This window comes from Phascolarctos cinereus, unplaced genomic scaffold (genome assembly GCF_003287225.1).
Source record: "Phascolarctos cinereus isolate Bilbo 61053 unplaced genomic scaffold, phaCin_HiC Scaffold_5;HRSCAF=322, whole genome shotgun sequence".
Taxonomy (NCBI): domain Eukaryota; kingdom Metazoa; phylum Chordata; class Mammalia; order Diprotodontia; family Phascolarctidae; genus Phascolarctos; species Phascolarctos cinereus.
The window spans coordinates 322,793,826-322,812,363 of record NW_027555958.1 but is presented as its reverse complement, the minus strand read 5'-3'; the positions used below and the strand labels follow the sequence as shown (position 1 = coordinate 322,812,363).

At 41.4% G+C, this 18,538-nt stretch overlaps 1 protein-coding gene and 1 long non-coding RNA gene across 2 annotated transcripts in view; one reads left to right on the top strand and one right to left on the bottom strand.

Moving 5' to 3' along the window:
• Positions 1-18,538, top strand: part of KCNN3 (potassium calcium-activated channel subfamily N member 3) — a 297,364-nt gene that overhangs the window by 250,489 nt on the left and 28,337 nt on the right. Inside the window, 1 exon segment of the mRNA XM_020991956.2 lies at positions 9,113-9,223. Within this exon segment, the coding sequence (XP_020847615.2) occupies positions 9,113-9,223 (111 nt within the window).
• On the bottom strand, positions 5,846-17,870 carry LOC144457770 (uncharacterized). Its single transcript, XR_013487256.1, has 3 exons — positions 17,497-17,870; positions 15,935-16,010; positions 5,846-6,492 (listed from the first exon to the last, which is right to left on the bottom strand). It is a non-coding gene; the product is annotated as an uncharacterized LOC144457770 (long non-coding RNA).

Sequence of the window (18,538 nt, the reverse complement as noted above, 5' to 3'; positions counted from 1 at the left end):
TTGCGTCCCCTCCTCCCCATGCCGCCCCCCCCCCCAAACCTGCTAATACTATGTATATCTCCTGATTATTATTTCGAGTGTACTTACTAATGGTAGGCCTTACAGTTTGGTTACCATGGACACCGTGAAGACCAGGGCCAGGCCTACTCGCAATCGAAGAGGAAGGATTTGTGTATGCATGCTGTAAATAGCCTTAATCATTGTTTTCTTTCTGCTATCTCAGTAGCAGTGCAATTATCAGCTATTAAGCAGGGGGTATAATTGTCTGAGCAACTTGACGTGACTGGCATAGAGCTGGTGGATCTGGAAGACTTCACCCTCTCCCTCTATACCCCCCAAAGCAGATAGGTCAAAGTACAGTGTTATTAGTTTTTTCAATGGAGAAAATTTTATCACAGACATTCTGAAGCATTAAGGAAGCTATATATAGAATTAACATACAGTATATAACAATAAATATGTAATATATTTATTTTATATTTATAAAATATATAATAAACCTGTACATTCATTTTACATTTATAAACTACATAATAAATGTGTGATATATTTATTTTATATTTATAAAATATATAATAAATACATTATATTAATATGTATCATGTTATATATAGTGGCAGGTGACACAGTGGATAGAGTGTTGGACCTGGAGTCAGAAAGACCTGAGTACAAATCTGGCCTTAGAGACTAGCTCTGTGACCCTGAGCAAGTCATCTGGCTGCTGTCTGCCTCAGTTTCCTACTCTGTAAGATGGGAATGATAATAATTTCACCTAATTCCCTCATCCCTGCCAAACACCCCCCCCACCCATGTTCTGAGGATAAATTAAATAATTTTCGCAAAGTGTTTTGCAAACCTTCTCACTATTACACTGAAGATCTAAAACAGAGAGGATGCTGGGACTCTGAAGCATTGTCTGTAATGTTCCCTTCAGATTCTGAAGGCATGACATACAACCTGGCCAGCGTAGGCCCATTCCGTTGTAGCTTCATTACAGTGAGTTGGGCTCTCTGGGCCATACTGTATGAAGCATTAATGAATTATAGGGAGCAGCTGGCAGAAACTGCTTTGTCAAAGCCTGTTAAAGACACTGAGGTCGAATAAAAGCTTCATGAAATAAGTGTATTTATTTAGGCTTCAGGTGAGCCTCAGGAGGAAGGGGGTAATAAAGGGAATGACAGGGCAGAGTCACTTTTGCAGGGCGGTGGTGAGGGGAGGTGGTGGTGGATAGGGAACAGAGAATTCAGCACGACATTTGGTGGGTTTCCATTTCAGAAGATAAACTTCTCTCCTGAAACACCCACGCAGTTACCAAGGATCACTTAGTCTCAAACCAATTGATGTTATTCTAGTTGTTAAGAGGAATCTGCTGAAACCAAGGCATCCAGCTGTAAGCTCTCCTGGCCCCTCTGTTACATTTGTCACTTTCATTTATGTGTTATTTTCTTTTCTGCTTCTTTAGTTAAGGACACATCATCTTTATCCCCTCAGGATGGTTTTTTTTTGCCCCCCTCCCCCAACTTCTAAAGGCTTTCCAGCTGGGAAATGTTTCTTGGAAACCAAAAGCAGGAGGACAGGAATGGAGGAGTCCAGAGCCTCTGGCTTGTTTCCAAGCCCCATAAATCAATTAGGTATTTTCGCCCCATCTCAGGCCATTCTTTTCCCCATTGCTCGTCCCTGGGATCATATTCTGCTTGTCATGCCCCACCTGTCTTCCTAGGAAAAAGAAGGGAAAAAAAAGCCAACTCACAAGATCCACTTACCATTTCTTCTCACTGAGGGAATGAGAATCAGAATAACTCCAAATAAGACCTAGGGTTGGTGTCAACTCTGACTCAGTACTTGGCACATCCAAGGGTAAAAAGTCTGAGTCACAGATTTGCTCCACATTCTGACCCCATAGTAGTCACATAAGCAGCTGCTCACCCTTTTCTGTCTTCTCCTCCTTCACTGCTGTCTCCAAACGACCAGCCTGTCTCTAAATTCTCATGTTTACGCACAGTAAGTCTCTCTTGGGCCAAGATCAGCCATTTTGTGCTAATGTCCTGTTCCATCCCTTAAAACCATGGCACTTCCACCCTCTTAACATTCATTCATCATTCATTGCCTACAGAGTGCAAGGTACTAAGGGGAGGGACGCAATGATGAATAAGGCATGGGCCCTTCCCTGGAGGAGCTGAGAGTCTCTCAGGGATGATAAAATAAGGACGCTAACAAGAATACAACAAAGATAACATGGCATGGTGGGAAGCAGACTGGATCTGAAGTCATAGAATCCTAAATGTAGACCTGGAAAGGACCTGAGAGGCCATCTAGGCAATCCTTTCACTTTACAGATGAGGAAACTGAGGTGGGTGGGGTGGTAAGTGACTTGCTCAAAGTCACATAGGTAGTAAGTGTCAGAAGCAGGATTTGAATCCCATACCTCTGATTCCAGTGGTCTTTCCAATATACCCCCACTGCTTCCAGTCCAAAGACCTGTGTTCAAATGCTAGTTCTATTCTTTACTCTCTATGTGACACTGGGCAAGTCACTTTCCCTCTATAGATCTCAGTTTCCCCATCTGTGAAATAGGAGGGGGGTGGGGGAAGAGGTTGGAATTACGATCTCTAAAGTCTCTTCCAGCCATAAATCTACAAGTCATTTTGAATGTGATAAATGCACCACAGGAGAGGTGAGGCCTATTTTATGGGAGTAAAGAAGAGAGAGAGATTGCTACACTTAGAGGGCTTAGTCTGGAAGAAAGAAACCTTAGCAGGGGGCCTAAGAGAGATTTCATGAAGAAGGCATTTGGGCTGGACTTTTCAGGATGGGCAGGATTAAAGAGATGGAAATAAGGGAGGAGGGCATGCCAGATGAAGGTATCAGCGTGAAAAGAAATCAGACATCACCCAATGAAAGAGAAGTATCCAAAAAGTTCATCTCACAGTCCAATACTACTTTTCTCTAAATGTCCTGACAATCAACCGTTATTTTCTGGCTTAGACTATAGATCTCTTTTTGTTTACTTAGGCATTTATTTATATGAGAGACAGTGTGTTCTGATGGGTAGCAAGCTGACCTTGAGTGAGAAAGACCTGGGTCCAAGTCATATCTCTGCCACATACGTACCATCTGTGTGACTCTGGATAAACCACATAACCTCTCAGTGCTTCAGGCAACTCCCTGAGATGGTATTAGTTGTTGGTGGTGGTGGTCAGTCATTTTCAGTCATGTCCAACTCTTCATGACCCCATTTGGGGTTTTCTTAGCAAAGATATTGGAGTGGTTTGCCATTTCCTTCTCCAACTCATTTTACAGATGAGGAAACTGAGGCAAATAGGAGCAGGTGTGAATTGACAGAGGAAGTTCCTTACCACAAGCTCCCTACACAGATAAAGTTACAGGTCTGGTAACAACAACAACATTGAATAGGAGCCTATATAACCTGGAACATCTTTTTAAAAATAAATTTTATTGATATCTTTTGTTTCTATGTCACACATATTTTCCAATGAGCTCCTTCTTCCCTCTCCCAGAGAGCCAACACTTATAAGAAAGAAGAAAAAAACAGTTAATCAGAACTAACCAACGTATTAAAGAAAAAAAAGCAGTCTGACTTTATATGTAGCATTCAAATCAAATGAGGTGCTAGTTGTAAAGCGCTTAGCGCGGTACCTGGCACACAGTAAGTGCTATGTAAATGTTAGTTATTATTATTCCATACTTATATACTGTCCTCTCCCATCTCTGCAAAGAAGTGGGGCCACTCTGGGGCCAACCTTGGCCATTACATTTCACAGCATTCACCTTCAACTGGGTTGTTCTTTCCATTTATGTTGTAGTCATCATTCGTAATGTGTTCTTGACTCCACTTACTTCATTCTGCATCAGTTCGTGTAAGTCTCATCAAGCTTCTCTGCATTCTTCATATTTGTCTTTGATTGTAGCATGGTAATATTCCCTTATAGTTAGGTAACACAACTAGTTTAGCCATTGTCCAGTTGATGAGGCCCATCCTTTGAGCATCAGTATTTGTGTGGGGCAGCTAGGTGGCTCAGTGGATAGAGCACTGGGCCTGGAGTCAGGAAGACTCATCTTCCTGAGTTCAAATCTGGCCTCAGACATTTATTAGATGTGTAATCCTGGGCAAGTCACTTCACCCTGTTTATCTCAGTTTCCTCATTTGTAAAATGATCTGGAGAAGGAAATGGCAAACTACTTCAGTATCTTTGCCAAGAAAACCCCCAAATGGGGTCACAGAGAATTGGACACAACTGAAAAATGACTGAACAACAATTTGTCTAGTGGTGCTGTATGGCTACACATTATAGAACCCCCCTGGGCTCCAAAAAATTAAAGCAAAGGATCACATAAAGGGAAATGGAGAGGTGAAGGGAGATGTGAGTTGACTGCAACATAAACATCTGACCAGGAAAGGAAAGTGATCTCACTTATATAGGATAATTAACATGTTCCATTAGGATGCACAGATCTAGATTCCTCTAGAAGAGTTCCCCCATTATATTGTGTGGTCCTTCCTAAGGAAGATTTATGGGAGGATATGGACAAGAGTCCCATAGGATGAGGGGTGGGAGGATTACAAGGTATACTGCTGGAGGGAGTTGAGGGAGCTAGCAGCCAGTGAAATATTGGAGTCATAGGAGTTTTGTACACACACACACACACACACACACACACACACACACACACACACACATACCCCCCTCTCTGGTGACAGTTGGCACAGGATCAGCACTCCTCTTCGCAAACCGGAAGGAAGGGGCTGGAACCTTGGTACACCATTTCCCGGGGGTTGTTGGCCCCAAGTCTAGTCCTCAGGAAGCTGCCAGTCTAAAGAAACTTTTCCAAGAAGCTAATCTTGGCTGCCTCCCTGACTTCATGTATATTACAGCTTTTATAAAGATGAAGATGAAGACTAAGATGAAGGAGGAGAATGAAGAGGAGGAGGAGGAGGAGGAAAAGAAATATTAAGCATCCATTGTTCTTTGGAATTTAAATTCAGGGCTGAGATCATAGTGACTTAAAACAGACCCTGAGGTAGTGATAGGGTGCTGGACCTGAAGGCAGGAAGAACTAGGTTCTAAGTCTGCCTTAGACACTTACCAGTTGTGTGACCCCAAACAACTCATGTTCTCCCTCAGAGCCTCAGTTTCCTCATCTGTAAAATGAGGGGATTGGACTAGATGACCTATAAACATTCTTCAAGCTCTAGATCTATGGTCCTATGATCTTCTATTTAAATTAGAAGAAAGTGAGAAATAACAGCTTGTTCATCTACCTGCTTCCATGCCAAAATTTTTTCCTAATTGTCTAAGACAGATGGTCCTTCAATAAAAATGCTCTCATTTCCAATCAGAGGCTCCCTGCAGTTCAGCTGGATGGACTGTGAATCATGGTGAGCTTTTCAGTATACTCCATTAAGAAAATGGGGGAATATAACCTTACATATAGGTAATGAAATATCCTGATCAATTTTTAATAGATTTCCTACAAAGCACACAAGAGGCTTGGCTTTTTTTGTGTTTGTTTGCTGTTCTGTCATGTCTGACTCTTCTTGACCCTATTTGGGATTTTCTTGGCCAAGATACTGGAGTAGTTTGCCATTTCCCTCTCTAGCCCATTTTACAGATGAGGAAACTGAGGCCAACAGGCTTAAGTGACTTGCCCAGGGTCACACATACACTAAGTGTCTGAGGCTGGATTTGAAGTCAGGAAGATGAGCCTTCCTGATTCCAAGCCCAGTGCTCTATCCATTGTGCCACCTAGCTGCCCCAACAAGAGGTGGGTCATAGTTTTATTCCACCACCATTTACCTGTCTGAGATAATTAAAATATAAGCATCTGAAAGACAAAGATTATTCTTTATTTTATCTTTGCGTCACCAATACTTAAGACAGTACCATGAATACAATAGACAATAAATGCTTGTTGAATTAAATTGAATTTAGGCATAGGTTTGCCGGTAGATGGGGGGGATGAACAAGGATAAAGCTCATGGACAGCATCTCCAATTCCATATTTCTAATGTTCTATGGTGCACCCATATCTTCTGGGCTTCTGGCAAAAGTTCTATTGTAACAGAATATAAAGAAGAAGGGTTCTTTCTGATCTGGTTGAGGGGAAAGGTTGCCCAGGTATTTATTTTGGACTAGATTTTTCTGATGTTCTCATTGCTTTGCTTTTGAAAACCTACCTATCTAGTAATAACTACAAACTGGATTTTCCCATTGCTCAATTTCATTCAAAATTGGACACAGATTCCACATAGATGAAAAGAAGGCCACCAACAGTCCCAACTACAGGAACAGAGAGGAGAAAAAGACAGTTCACACAGACCCTTCTCTTTTTCCTTCATCATAATTGAAGTGGGTAGTTGACCAATCCTGAGAGAAATGCCAGAATCTTTTAAAGGGAGCATTTGTGAGATGAGAGGAGATGGTGCCAGCTTCAGCTATGCCAAAAATGTACATAGGTTTTTTCTTTATAACTCTGTGGGAAAGGAGAGAAAGAGATGAAAAATTAGAGAGCTGGGAACAAAAATGGCTAAATGTTTTCCTCCCAACTGTTTGTTATCTGATATGCTGCAGCATCTTTTATTAAAAAAAATCCTTCCAGCTTCTTACAAATGAGTGACTTTTAAAATACTAACAGATTTAATGAACCAGAAATGTTATTGGTCAGTTACCTAAGTGAAGATGCATGTCTCCACCTCAAATTCTTGGACAAGGATGATATAGGAACTGACATCATTTGATAACTAGTGAATCAAACTGTTAGTTTCCACAAACTTGTAGAACTAGGTCAGAGAATGAAGGGATCACTCAGTCTCTAGGAGTTTAGATGTGGCCCCTGTTTGACTAGCAAAGAATGAGATCAGCTACCCTGTGAGCTGTGTCAGAGTATTGATCAGCGGACCAAAAATGAATATTGAGAAAAGTGAATCTGTCCATTTCACTGATGCTGATAGAAAGATCAAAACAGGACATTCCATATAATAAATAAATGAATGAACGAATAAATAAATAAATAAATAAATAGATAGATAAAGCAAGGAAGATAAACTAAAACCAATAAGTAAAATGTTGTAACATGTCCCTTGTTCCACTCAGTCTCCCAAATAATTATTGACTCAGATGACTGGAAGGAAATTGAAAGGTCAAGGAAATCAATTCTATCACTTATTTACTGTGAAATGTTGGCTCTTTCACTTGCTTTCTCTGCACTTCAGTAGAATGCTTACTGTAATTAAGGAGGATGCCACTATTTTGGAAGACTTTGAGTACTGTCATCAGTTTGGGGTGCCATGTTTTTAGAAAGAACAGTGACAAATTGGGATGATTCCAAAAGAGAGTGAAGGGGATTGGAGGTCATGTCATAAGAGGACTACTCGAAGGAAATAGGATGATTTAGCCTGGAGTAGAGAAGACTTATTAGGAGCATTCTGTCTCCAGTCTAATTCAATTCAAGAAGTATTTATTAGCTTTCCATTCTGTGCAAGATGCTGGGAATTGAGGGAAGAGGGGATACAAATGCAAAAATGTAGTTATCCCTCTCCTTGGGGGAGGGGAGACTATATGTATGTATATAAATATATATGTATATATATAATATTAGGGGAAAGGAAGAATATATACAGACTATATTTACAGGTATATTTATATAATATATTTTTAAATATATTTTAATAATATTAATGGTATATTAATAATATATTTATATTAATATTAAATATGTTTTAAATCGATCATAAAATATATTTTTATATTATATAATATAAAATATGCCTTATATTACAGGTATATTTACATAACATAAATACAAGTAAATTCAAGCATTTGAAGACCTATCCTATGGAAGAGGAATTAGACTTTTCTGTTCAAAGAGCAATGGGTAGCAGTTGCAGAAAGATAGAGACTCTCTAAACAATCAGGGCTCATTGGATTACTGGGTTTCCTAATAATTCATAGGCTCATTGATCTAGAGGTAGAAGGGACCTCAGAGGCCATCTACCTCAACTTCTTCATTTTACAAATGAGGAAACTGAGGCCCAGGGAGGTTAAGTTTCTTGCCCAAGGTCATACAACGTAGCAAAATATCGGAAGTAGAATTTGGTCTTCTGACTCCAGAGATAGTAAGCATCCTACTGTACCACATGGCTTCCTGATTCAAACTGTCCCTGAGTAGAGCAAGGAGGACCACTTAGTCAGGGCTGTTGCAGAGAAGAACTCCTGTTCAGATACCAGTTGGACTGCAGGGTCCCTGAGATCCCTTCCAGCTCTGAGATTCTGGAATTCTGTATATTTCATGAGGGTGTATGAATGGATCTTTCGGTCAAAGTGTTCCGTCTTGGTTTTTTTTTTTTTTAATGGATATACACTGCATGATGGTTAAGTGCATGAAAGCCCCAATGAAGTCAGAAAAGACTCTGATCTTGACACTTTGACATCAGCAGACGTAGCATCAGAGGTACCCTCCAAGAAACACAGATTTTTCAAGACAGTCTACTCTTCTAACTTCATTGGATTTTAAAAAAAAATCTTTTGATATTATGCAAGTCAACTTTCAGCGATCTGATGAAGTACCTACTTCATAAATTATCCAAGTGTTCCTTCCCTCCCTGGGCTGTTCAGGGAGAATTTGTGTGTTTATGTGCATGGGTTTGATGAGGCATGTGTTTTCCCCTGCATTCCCAAGCTGGAGAGATAGAGGTAGCAATCGGATCAGTGGCCATTCTGGATATTTCATGCCTCTTCTCCCTTCTGTAAGTTGCTTAAAGCACTTCATACATTTTTAAGCCCGTCCTGGCGGAGGGAGATGAGATTATCACACATCTTTAGGGGTAGAGGAAGGGAACAAAGACCCAGAGGTTAAGTGTGATTTGGAATCCACAGTCTCCAGCCACAAAGCAAGGACTTTGTAACTATTCCGCATTAAGACAGTATTCTTTTTCCTCCTACACTTAGCAGCTAGCCTCCTTTGAATCAAGCTGCTGGCTGGCGCTGAGGAAGGTAGGGTGGGGACGCAGAGCCTCTTCATCATTTTAGGGTGAACTTTGCTTCGTAATCAGCATGTTTTCTTCTTTGCCTCTTCTTACTATTCCCATCCCCAGGGTGCCGGCTGTACTGCGCTGGTGGTGGCTGTGGTTGCCAGAAAGTTGGAGCTCACCAAAGCCGAGAAGCATGTTCACAACTTCATGATGGACACTCAGCTCACAAAACGGGTAAAAAGTCCCTTATTCCCCTCTGAAATGGGGAACGTTGAAAGCACTGAGGAGCAATGGCTCCTGCTCCGACTTCCCCAAGTCACATCTCGTTCAGTCACCCATTCTGGCAATGTGCCTTCGAATGGAATCCAGCTTCAATGGGCCTCCCCTTCCCACCTCTTTTAAAATGAAAAACTTCAATACTTCAAGGATTTTATCCCTCTGTTTCTGCAGCACAGATCACGATCCCTCTCACCCTTAGTGGACGTGCCTTTGGGGATTTGTTATGATTGAAAAATATGTCACCTTATGGCCAATCTGGTGATTTTCTTTTCCCAGATTAACTGGGTAACCCCGGGATGATAGCAATGAAGTTCATTACTCAACCAACCAATCCACAAGCATTTTTTAGGTGCTTAGTATGTGCCAGACATTGTGCTAGGCAATAGGGTTACAATGTGAAACGTAGGTCTCAGAATTAAGGGCAGAGTGTTAATATTGCTATCTTTTGTCAAGTTACAATACCTCTCCTAGGACACTAAATAATTTTCCTGAAAATTAAATACATATGCAATAATGGTGGGGGAGACATGTAATAAGGGCTAATACTATAATAGCTAATATTTAGATATTGCTTTAAGATTTGTAAGACACTTTACAAATATTATTTCATTTGATCAGCACAATAACTCTAGTCTGAGACAGTTGCTATTATTATTTTATAACTGCCCTCCTCTAGCCCTGGTAGGCTGGGACTACTGTCCCAAGAACAGAAATGTGATGTCTACTACTACTGACAGCTAGCATTTATATAACACTTAAAAATTTGCAAAGCAACTTTACATGTTAACTCATTTGATCTCTACAACAATTCTGGGAGGTAGGTGCTATTTTTATCTCCATTTTGCAGATGAGGAAACTGAGGCTGAGAGAGGTTAAGTGACTTGCCCAGGGTACCAGTAGGTGTTTGAGGCAAGATTCAAACTTCCTGACTCTTAAGTCCAGAGCTCTATTCACTCTTGCACTTCACTGCTCTGCAGATGAGGAAACAGTCCCAGAGAAAGGAAAAGACCAGCCTTGTGCCCTTGCCACTACCCCCTTGTTCCTCATTAGGAAGCATAGCATAGACTCTTTAAAATGTTGCTGCAAATGTGCCTGATGCCTGTCTTCAAATAAGACTCATTAAGAGGCACAATTCCAGAAATACCCAAATTTCAAAACGATGGCTCATCAAAGCAACATCATCCAATTTTTTTCCTCTTTTGGTTCTTTTCCTAGTAACGGCTCTCCCTTGTACCTTTGTCAAAGTGGTTAAGTAGGATGACAAAACTGAAATTCTCATCTCCGAGGGAGCCAACAGATCATTTAGCCACTGAAAGTGAAGCCCAACTCCAGCCCAAAATTGTCAAAGAAGAAAATGCTCATTTAGAACAGACAGAAATGAGTCTACCAGGATGACAACAGGCCAAATGATCAAGTCAGGGATTGTTTATTTAATGGAAGTTTTTATGACAAATTCTTTAGCACTGCTGTCTGAATGAAGGTCATGAATATGATTTCCTACTAGCTCATCCTTTCCCTCCAGAATGAACCCCTTTTTGAATTCAGTAGCTGTCAATGTACAACAGCCAGTCTTCCTCATTTGTTACATAGGGGGATTTATTCCTTAGTAGAATTTTGATTTAGTATTCTGAGAGGGAAATGAGAAAGTAAATGATTCATGTTACAGAGCAGTGGGAAAGAGAGGGGAAGTTGGGAGGGGAGAGGGAAGTGGGGGAAGAAATGAGAGGGGAAAGGGGGAAAGATAGGGAAAAGAGAGAAGTAGAAAGAGGGAAGTGGAGGAGGTAGAGAGAGGTAAAGGGAGACAGGAGAGAAGGAAAGAGAGAAGAGGAAAAGGGAAAGGGAGAGAGAAGGAAAGGGGGAGGAGAGGGAAGAGGAAGAGGGAGAAGGAAATAGGGGAGGTGGAGAGAAAGAAGGAAAAGGAGAGAGAAGGAAAAGGGAGACAAAAGGAAAATGGGGAAAGAACGAGGGAAAGAAAGGTAAAGAGAAAGAGGGAAGAGAGAGAGGGAAATAGCGGCAGAAGGAAAGAGGGGGAAGGAGAAAAGGGGAGAGAGGGGCAGAAAGGATGAAAGAACACAAAAGGGGAAAAGAAGGTAAGCTTAAGGCCTCTCCAATTTCTATTAAAGCAGTTTCTCAAGAGAATTTGTTATTGTGTTTGACTGCTTTGTTTCTAATTGTGTTTATTGAGCTTTATAGAGCCAGCATAGAGGTTAAAAGGAAAAGGTACAGAGCAATATTCTTATTCTGTTGATATAGCAATTGCTGTATATACCATGTCATGGTGGTGGGTTAGCTGTTGTTCAGTTCAACAAAAGGAGATATTTTATGTGCGTAAGCAGTTGTGTCCTTTATAGAAGGCTACAAAGGCTATAACTATCTCTAAGGACTGTTAAACGTTTGAGTACAGAATCACACTACCTTTCCTCTTCCCCTCAATCTTCTATTCCACATGAATAAGCCATACTCAGTAATTAAGGGAATCTGGGAAGATTATTTGTACCCAAATGGAAATATGCCTGCATCTATTATCCTGTAAAGTCCTTGGGCAAATCACTTTACTTCTCTGGGTCTCTGACTTTTTTCTGCAGGGGTGGAGGGTGGAGGAGAATTTGCCTCCAAACCGTCTCAAAAATAGCTATTTAAAATTCCATAATCTGATAGTACCATACCAAGAAAAGGACCTCAGGAAATGGAGGGAGTAGCATTTTTTAAAAATTATTTACTTTTAAACTAAGGACACACTTGACATTTCCTTTCATTCCATGATCAGCCCTCCCTCAGTGAAGCAGACACCAGACTCCTGGAAAAGGAAGTGAATTTCAGCCCCTTTGTGATCTAGAAATCTCAGTGTGTGCAGAGGAGCCCGTTATGAAAATTAAACAAATCTTCTGGAACATAATTATAAAAGGTTATGAAGTTCTGGTTAATCTCGAGCTTTTAAAATAACTCCCTAATATTCTCCTTTAAATCCAGTTACCTTCAGAAGGACAAGAGCAAAACTCAAATTAGTTAATATTTATTGAGGCCCTTCTACGTGCACGTGCCTTATGTAATCAAAGACCAGCCCCAGTGGGGGCTCCTAAAGTTTATGCCATAATCATTGGATCATAGATAGTTTTTAAGCATCAAAGACTTAGAGCTGGGACTTTAGAGATCATATAGCCCAACTCTCTCATTTTACAGATGGGGAAACTGAGAACCAGGGAGCTTGTGACTTGTCCAAGGTCATACAATAAGTGGCAAAGCTAACATATTTTCTTCCGAAGAACTGAATAGTAGAAAAGTTCAATAGGTAGAAGCTTGTCAAATCAGGAAGCACTGGGACTTGAGAAACCTCTTTTATATCACCTTAACTGAAAGAAAACCAAATTGTTATTCTTGGCCTGCTGCTATTTGAGTTCAATTTGACCTGTTCACAAATGAAGCCCATCTTTCTTTTTCAGAATGAATTCTGAAAAAGTCTGTTTTCCATTTAATTCAGTTCTTTTCTAGTTTCTCTAAACTGCCCTTTGGGTCTAGATGGAATAATTCACAGATCAAAGAAACCTCCAGAGTTTGGCGTATGGTATATTCATAAGATCTCAGCAAATTCAGACAGAGAGGAAGGGAGAGAGGCAGGGGAAAAAGGGAGAGAGGTGGAGAGAGGGGTGGGAGGAGAGACAAAGACAGAGAGAAAGAGAGACAGAAACAGAGAGAGACAGAGAAAGAGAGAACTACCTGATCTGGAAAGAAATTATCATGATACAATCGAAAATGTCTCAGGAAGTAGGTAAGAGAGAGTTTTAACAATAGATGGAAACAATCACTTGGAAATCTATAAAGAAGACTAATTCTTGTTTAAATACCAAAGCCAAACCATATGGGGAAAGGTATTATAATTTATTAATCACAAAAATTTACTTCCACTGTGGTCATACTGACTGATTTACTCCCCAATGTGACCTCATGCCTTTTTTTTCCCTATGATATAGTTGTGGACCTGAGTTCAAATCCCACCTCAGACCCTTCTGAGTTATGTGACACTGAACAAGACCGCTTGTTCAGGAACCTTGGCCTACCTCAGTTTCCTCATCTGTAAAATGGAAAAAATAACAGCACCTACTTTAAAAGGGCAGGGCTGTTGTAAAGCTCAAAGAGGTAATCCTTGTAACATATATTGCAGACCTTATAAAGTACTATATAAATGCTAGTTGTCATAATGGAGGCAGCTGGTGGTACAGTAGATAGCACTGGGTCTAGAATCAGGAAATCCTGAGTTAAAGTACAGCCTCAGACCCTTCATAAGGTTGTTGTGAGGATCAGGTGAGATAGTGCCTGTCATATAATTGGCATTATATAAATATTTATTCCCTTTTGTCATAATGAGTGTTAGCGATACTAGTACCTTTATTTATCAGCAGGAGGAAAATGAATAAGAATAAAACCACGGGACAGCTAGATTGCTTAGTGGATAGAGCACCAGCCCTGAAGTCAGAAGGACCCGAGTTCAAATATGACCACTTACTAGCAGTGTGACCCTGGGCAAGTCACTTAATCCCAATTGCCTCAAAAAAAAAGAAGAAGAAGAAGAAGAAAGCCATAACTTGGGTGGGGTCATCAAGCTTTGCCCCTTGGCATTGATATGGGGAAGGGTTAGAGCTAGGGGCTTCCATCTCTGGGCTTCACAATAATAATAATAATAGCTATCATTCATGGAACGCTATAAGGTTCACAAAACCCTTCTCATATATTGTCTCTTTTGATGCTTACAATATTCCTATTAGATGGTATTGTTATTTTACAAATGAGGAAACTGAGGCTGAGAGAAGTTAAGCTACTTGCCGAGGGTCACACAGCTAGTCAGTGGATAAGGCAGGGTTTCTGAAGAACTCAGGTCTTCCTGACTCCAACTCTAAGTACTCTGTCCACTATCCCACCTGGCTTCTAGGGGTACAACTGCTCCTCACTGGTGGCTCAGGTTGTCACTCCCAGGGACCTGTAACACCTCTCCCAGGGCTGCCTTCCTCCCCTCTCCCTGTCTTTCCCTTGAGGTTGTAGGATTGTGGGCAGTCAGTGATGCCACAGGGCACAGGTCAAACCTTTAGAGGAAATGGGCTACCCCTTCTCCCTGGGTAAATAGATGGCACAATGGATAGAGTACTGGGCTCATCCTCCTGAGTTCAAATCTGGCCTCAGATACTTACTGGCTGTGTGACCCTGGGTAAATCACTTCACCCTGTTTGCCTCAGTTTCCTCATCTGTCAAATGAACTAGAGAAGGAAACGGCAAACCACTCCAATATATCTGTCAGGAAAACCCGAAATGGGGTCACAGAGAGTTAGACATGACTGAACAACAACAGCAACTCTCCCAGAGCAACTGTACCTGAGATATGTTGTCCTCTCTACCCCCCAAAAAGGCCAGGGGGGAACCACTTAATTTATCTCAGACACAAGAATTTTTAGTTATTGATCTGAATAAGAGAAACTCTTAAATAGGCAGGACTCTGATTTCACAGCATTAAAAATATTGTAGAAGACCTTTAGGGACAGCTAGGTGGCACATTGGACGTAGTGCTAGACTTGGAGTCAGGAGGACCTGAGTTCAAATCCAGCCTCAGACAATGACTGGCTATCTCTGACCAGCTGACCCTGGACGAGTCACTCAACCCTATTTGCCACGATTTCCTCATCTATAAAACACCTACCTCCCAGGGTTGTTGTGAGGATCAAATGAAATAATAATTGTAAAGTGCTGAGCACAGTGCCTGGCACATAGCGAGCTTCATATAAATGTTAGCTATTATTACTATTACTATTATTATTGTTATTATACATTAGGCAAGGAATTGAACCAGATGATATTGCAGAACCTCCTTCCAACTCTGAGATTTTATGATTCTCTTCTAATTCTTCCTGAATCCTAGGGTCTGTCTTTACTAATGCACAAATTGCCACACGAAGCAGCAAGATCTTGAATACCATCAGACCTTCCCACGCTAACTCTGCGTTGTAACTGTCATTGTTCGTCTCATAATTATAACTTATTCTTAATCTCTGGGCTAGTATATAATATATATGCAAATGAGAAGTGGAGAGATTTTTGTCAAGAATTGTAAAAAGGACCTGGATTCCCCCAGATGCTCAGTCACAGAATCCTAGAATCTGAGAATTGAAAGAGACCTTTGGTGGCTAGCTAGTCTAACCCGTGTTATTGTTGTTTAGTCATTTCAGTGGTGTTCGACTCTTTGTGGCTCCATTTGGGGCTTTCTTGGCAGAGATACTGGAGTGGTTTGCCATTTCCTTCTCCATCTCAATTGACAGAGGAGGAAACTGAGACCAACAGGGTTAAGTGACTTAGCCAGGGTCACATAGCCAGTAAGTGTCTAGGGCCAGATTCGAACTCAGGAAGAGGAGTCTTCTTGACTGGAACTCTATCCACTGTGCCACATGGCTTCCTGAAATTAACCACAGGAGCCATTAAAAAGACATTTTTCCTTTTGAATTATTTCAGAACTTTCTAGTATTTTTATTTGGTGGCTGACAACCTTTTCTGTGGGGGAAGTATGAAATATTGGAAATAATGACAGAATAACAACTCATGTATATACTAAATCATATGGAATGTGGTGCCAGTATTATTATCCCCATTTTATAGATATGGAAGCAGAGTCACAATACTATGACTTACCCAAAGTTGGAGGTAGGATTTGAATTCAAGCCTTCAAAATCTAAAACTAGTGTTTTTTTTTTCTGATGAAGTATCTCTGTATAAATAAAGATGTGAAATAAGAAACAAAAGGAGAGTTTACAAGTTTATAGAGAACTTTTGCTAGAGGTTTATAGAGATCAGTAGTAGTGGTGTGACTGGGAACTAGGTCTCATTTCTTAGATGAGGAAACAAATATGGAATCAGAAAATGTGGGGTGAATTGTGGCTCTGATATTTGGCAACTGTGTGGCTTTACATAAATAATTTCCACTCTCTGAGACTCAGTTTCCTCATCTGTAAAATGGGAGTAATGACACTTGCTTGCAGTATCAATCTCTCAGTGTATGAGAGTGGGGATGGGAAGGGCAGTGATTTTTTTTTTAAAGCTTTAAAACATTATAGAACCAAAACTAAAGTGAAACATTTGGGGTTTGGACATACTCAGGGAGCTAAAATTGAGACTGTCTCCAGAGTACCATCTGGAGGTATGCTGCCTCTCCTTGGGAGCTGCACACATCCAGGACCCCTCCCCAACATCATCCAATTCTTTCAGCATCAGAGAAACCCTGCAGTAGCCTGGGGGAGGGGGAGTCCATTTTCTCTCCCTAGGGCCCACACCCTTGGGTGAGATTCCCCACCTTAGCTCCCCTCCTTGGCCCAGGAACAAAAAGTCCTGATTATAGCTCTAGCAATAGACATTTATTCTTATTTGTCCCTTCTCCTTTAATGAGTAAGTCCTTTCTTTCAGATACTCTCCATGCTTTAGTCATCTCTCCCTAAGGCTTAGAATTTTCTTATTCTTTTAATCTCTCATGGAATTCCCCCAGAAGTCAACTCTCTCCTGGCAGACTGTAAATCTCCACTGTGTTGACTCTTCTTCCCACCACCCAACATTCCAGTTCTTTGGGTGGGATGATAGGTGATGACTGGACCTCTTTGGCTCTGGAAGAGTTCATTTACAATTCAGAGGGGCTTCCAGACCGGCAGGCACCACATTAAGCCTTCCTCCTGACTCTGGCACCAAATTCCTGCCTTGCTTCTCCACTGGGACAGGTGTAAGTCCTATATGGACTGCCTACATTCTTCAGTTCAATTAAGCAAATTCTAATTAACCACCTATTACATGCAGGGTGAGGCAGCTAGCTGATGCAGCAGATCGAGCAAGGAGCCTGGAGTCAGGAAGACCTGATCTGGTCTCAGACACTACTAGCTGGGTGACCCTGGGCAAATCATTTAACCTCTATTTGCCTCAGTTTCCTCATCTGTAAAATGAGCTGGAGAAGGAAATGGCAAAGCAGTCCAGTTTCTCTGCCAGGAAAACCCCAAATGGGGTCATGGAGAGTTGGACAGGACTGAAACAACTGAACGACAAATGTGCAGGGCCCTGGGCACGTAATAAGTTCAGCATTCCTCCAGCTCTCTTGGAGTAGTAGAAAGAGAACTGGGTCAAAGTGTCAAAGTCCAAAATCCCTAGGTCTTCCTAACTCCAAGACAAGCCCTCTATCTACTACACCATGCTGCCTCCAAAGTCATTTTACCTACCGAGGCCTCCGGTTTCCTTCTTTGTAAAATGAGAGGTCTCCAAGATCCATTCCAGCTCTAAATCCTGTGGTCCTAAGTACCCCCCTTCCTTTCTTCCCTTTGCATCCTCTGCTTGACAAAAGAATCCCTTCCCACTGCAGGATTCCATTGGGGTGTAAGCAAAATTGCCACATAATAGAGATGTTAATAATGGCCTCACTCTGGGTTCCACCAGCAGGACTCCCAAGAACTGCCCTTCAAAGGCCTTTCATGGCTGTTGGAGGAAATGAGAGGCCCAGCCACAGGGTCTAGCATCCGCCTTCATTTCCTCACCAGAGTTGATAGGTGCTGTGTAACGACAGAATGGCTGGTTCTGATTTCCTACAAGCTACCAGGTACAGGTTTCACAAGAGCCAACCAAGAAGCACACGTGATACAGGAGAGTGATTCTTATTGTTCTTGTTAAGAGCAGCTCACATCTCTGAATGCTTTCAAGCTGACAGACCACTTTCTCCACAACAGTCCCATGAATTGTTATTATCATTTTACAGGTGAGGAAACTGAGGCCCAGAAAAGTTGTCTTGCCCAGGATTACACAGCTAGCAAGCCTCAAAACGGGGACTCAGATCTGTTGATTCTGCTCTCCCTTTCTAATACCCAGAATTACATAATCTCAGAGTCAGAAGGAAGAACCTCAGAGGTCATCTGATCCAGCTCACAGCTCATAGCCTATTGGCTATGGTCACCCATCTTCTCCTTGGGGTTTCAGTGAGGAATACCCACTAACCTCTCAAGGCAGCCCATTCTACTCTTGAACAGTTCTAATTGTCGGTCAATGTTTGCTTACATCAAGTCTATACACCCTGCCCCCCACCATGACTTCCCCTTCTGTCTTCAGAAGCCAAACAACACATTTAATCCTTCTCCCAGTTAAAAGCCCTCCAAGGCTGTTACTATGTCCTTAATGACCCTTTTTAGATGTTTGATGATTACAATGTTTTCTTTCTTAAGCTTTCTTCTAAATGGCCCAGTAAGGCTATAACAACAGTCACTGACTTATATA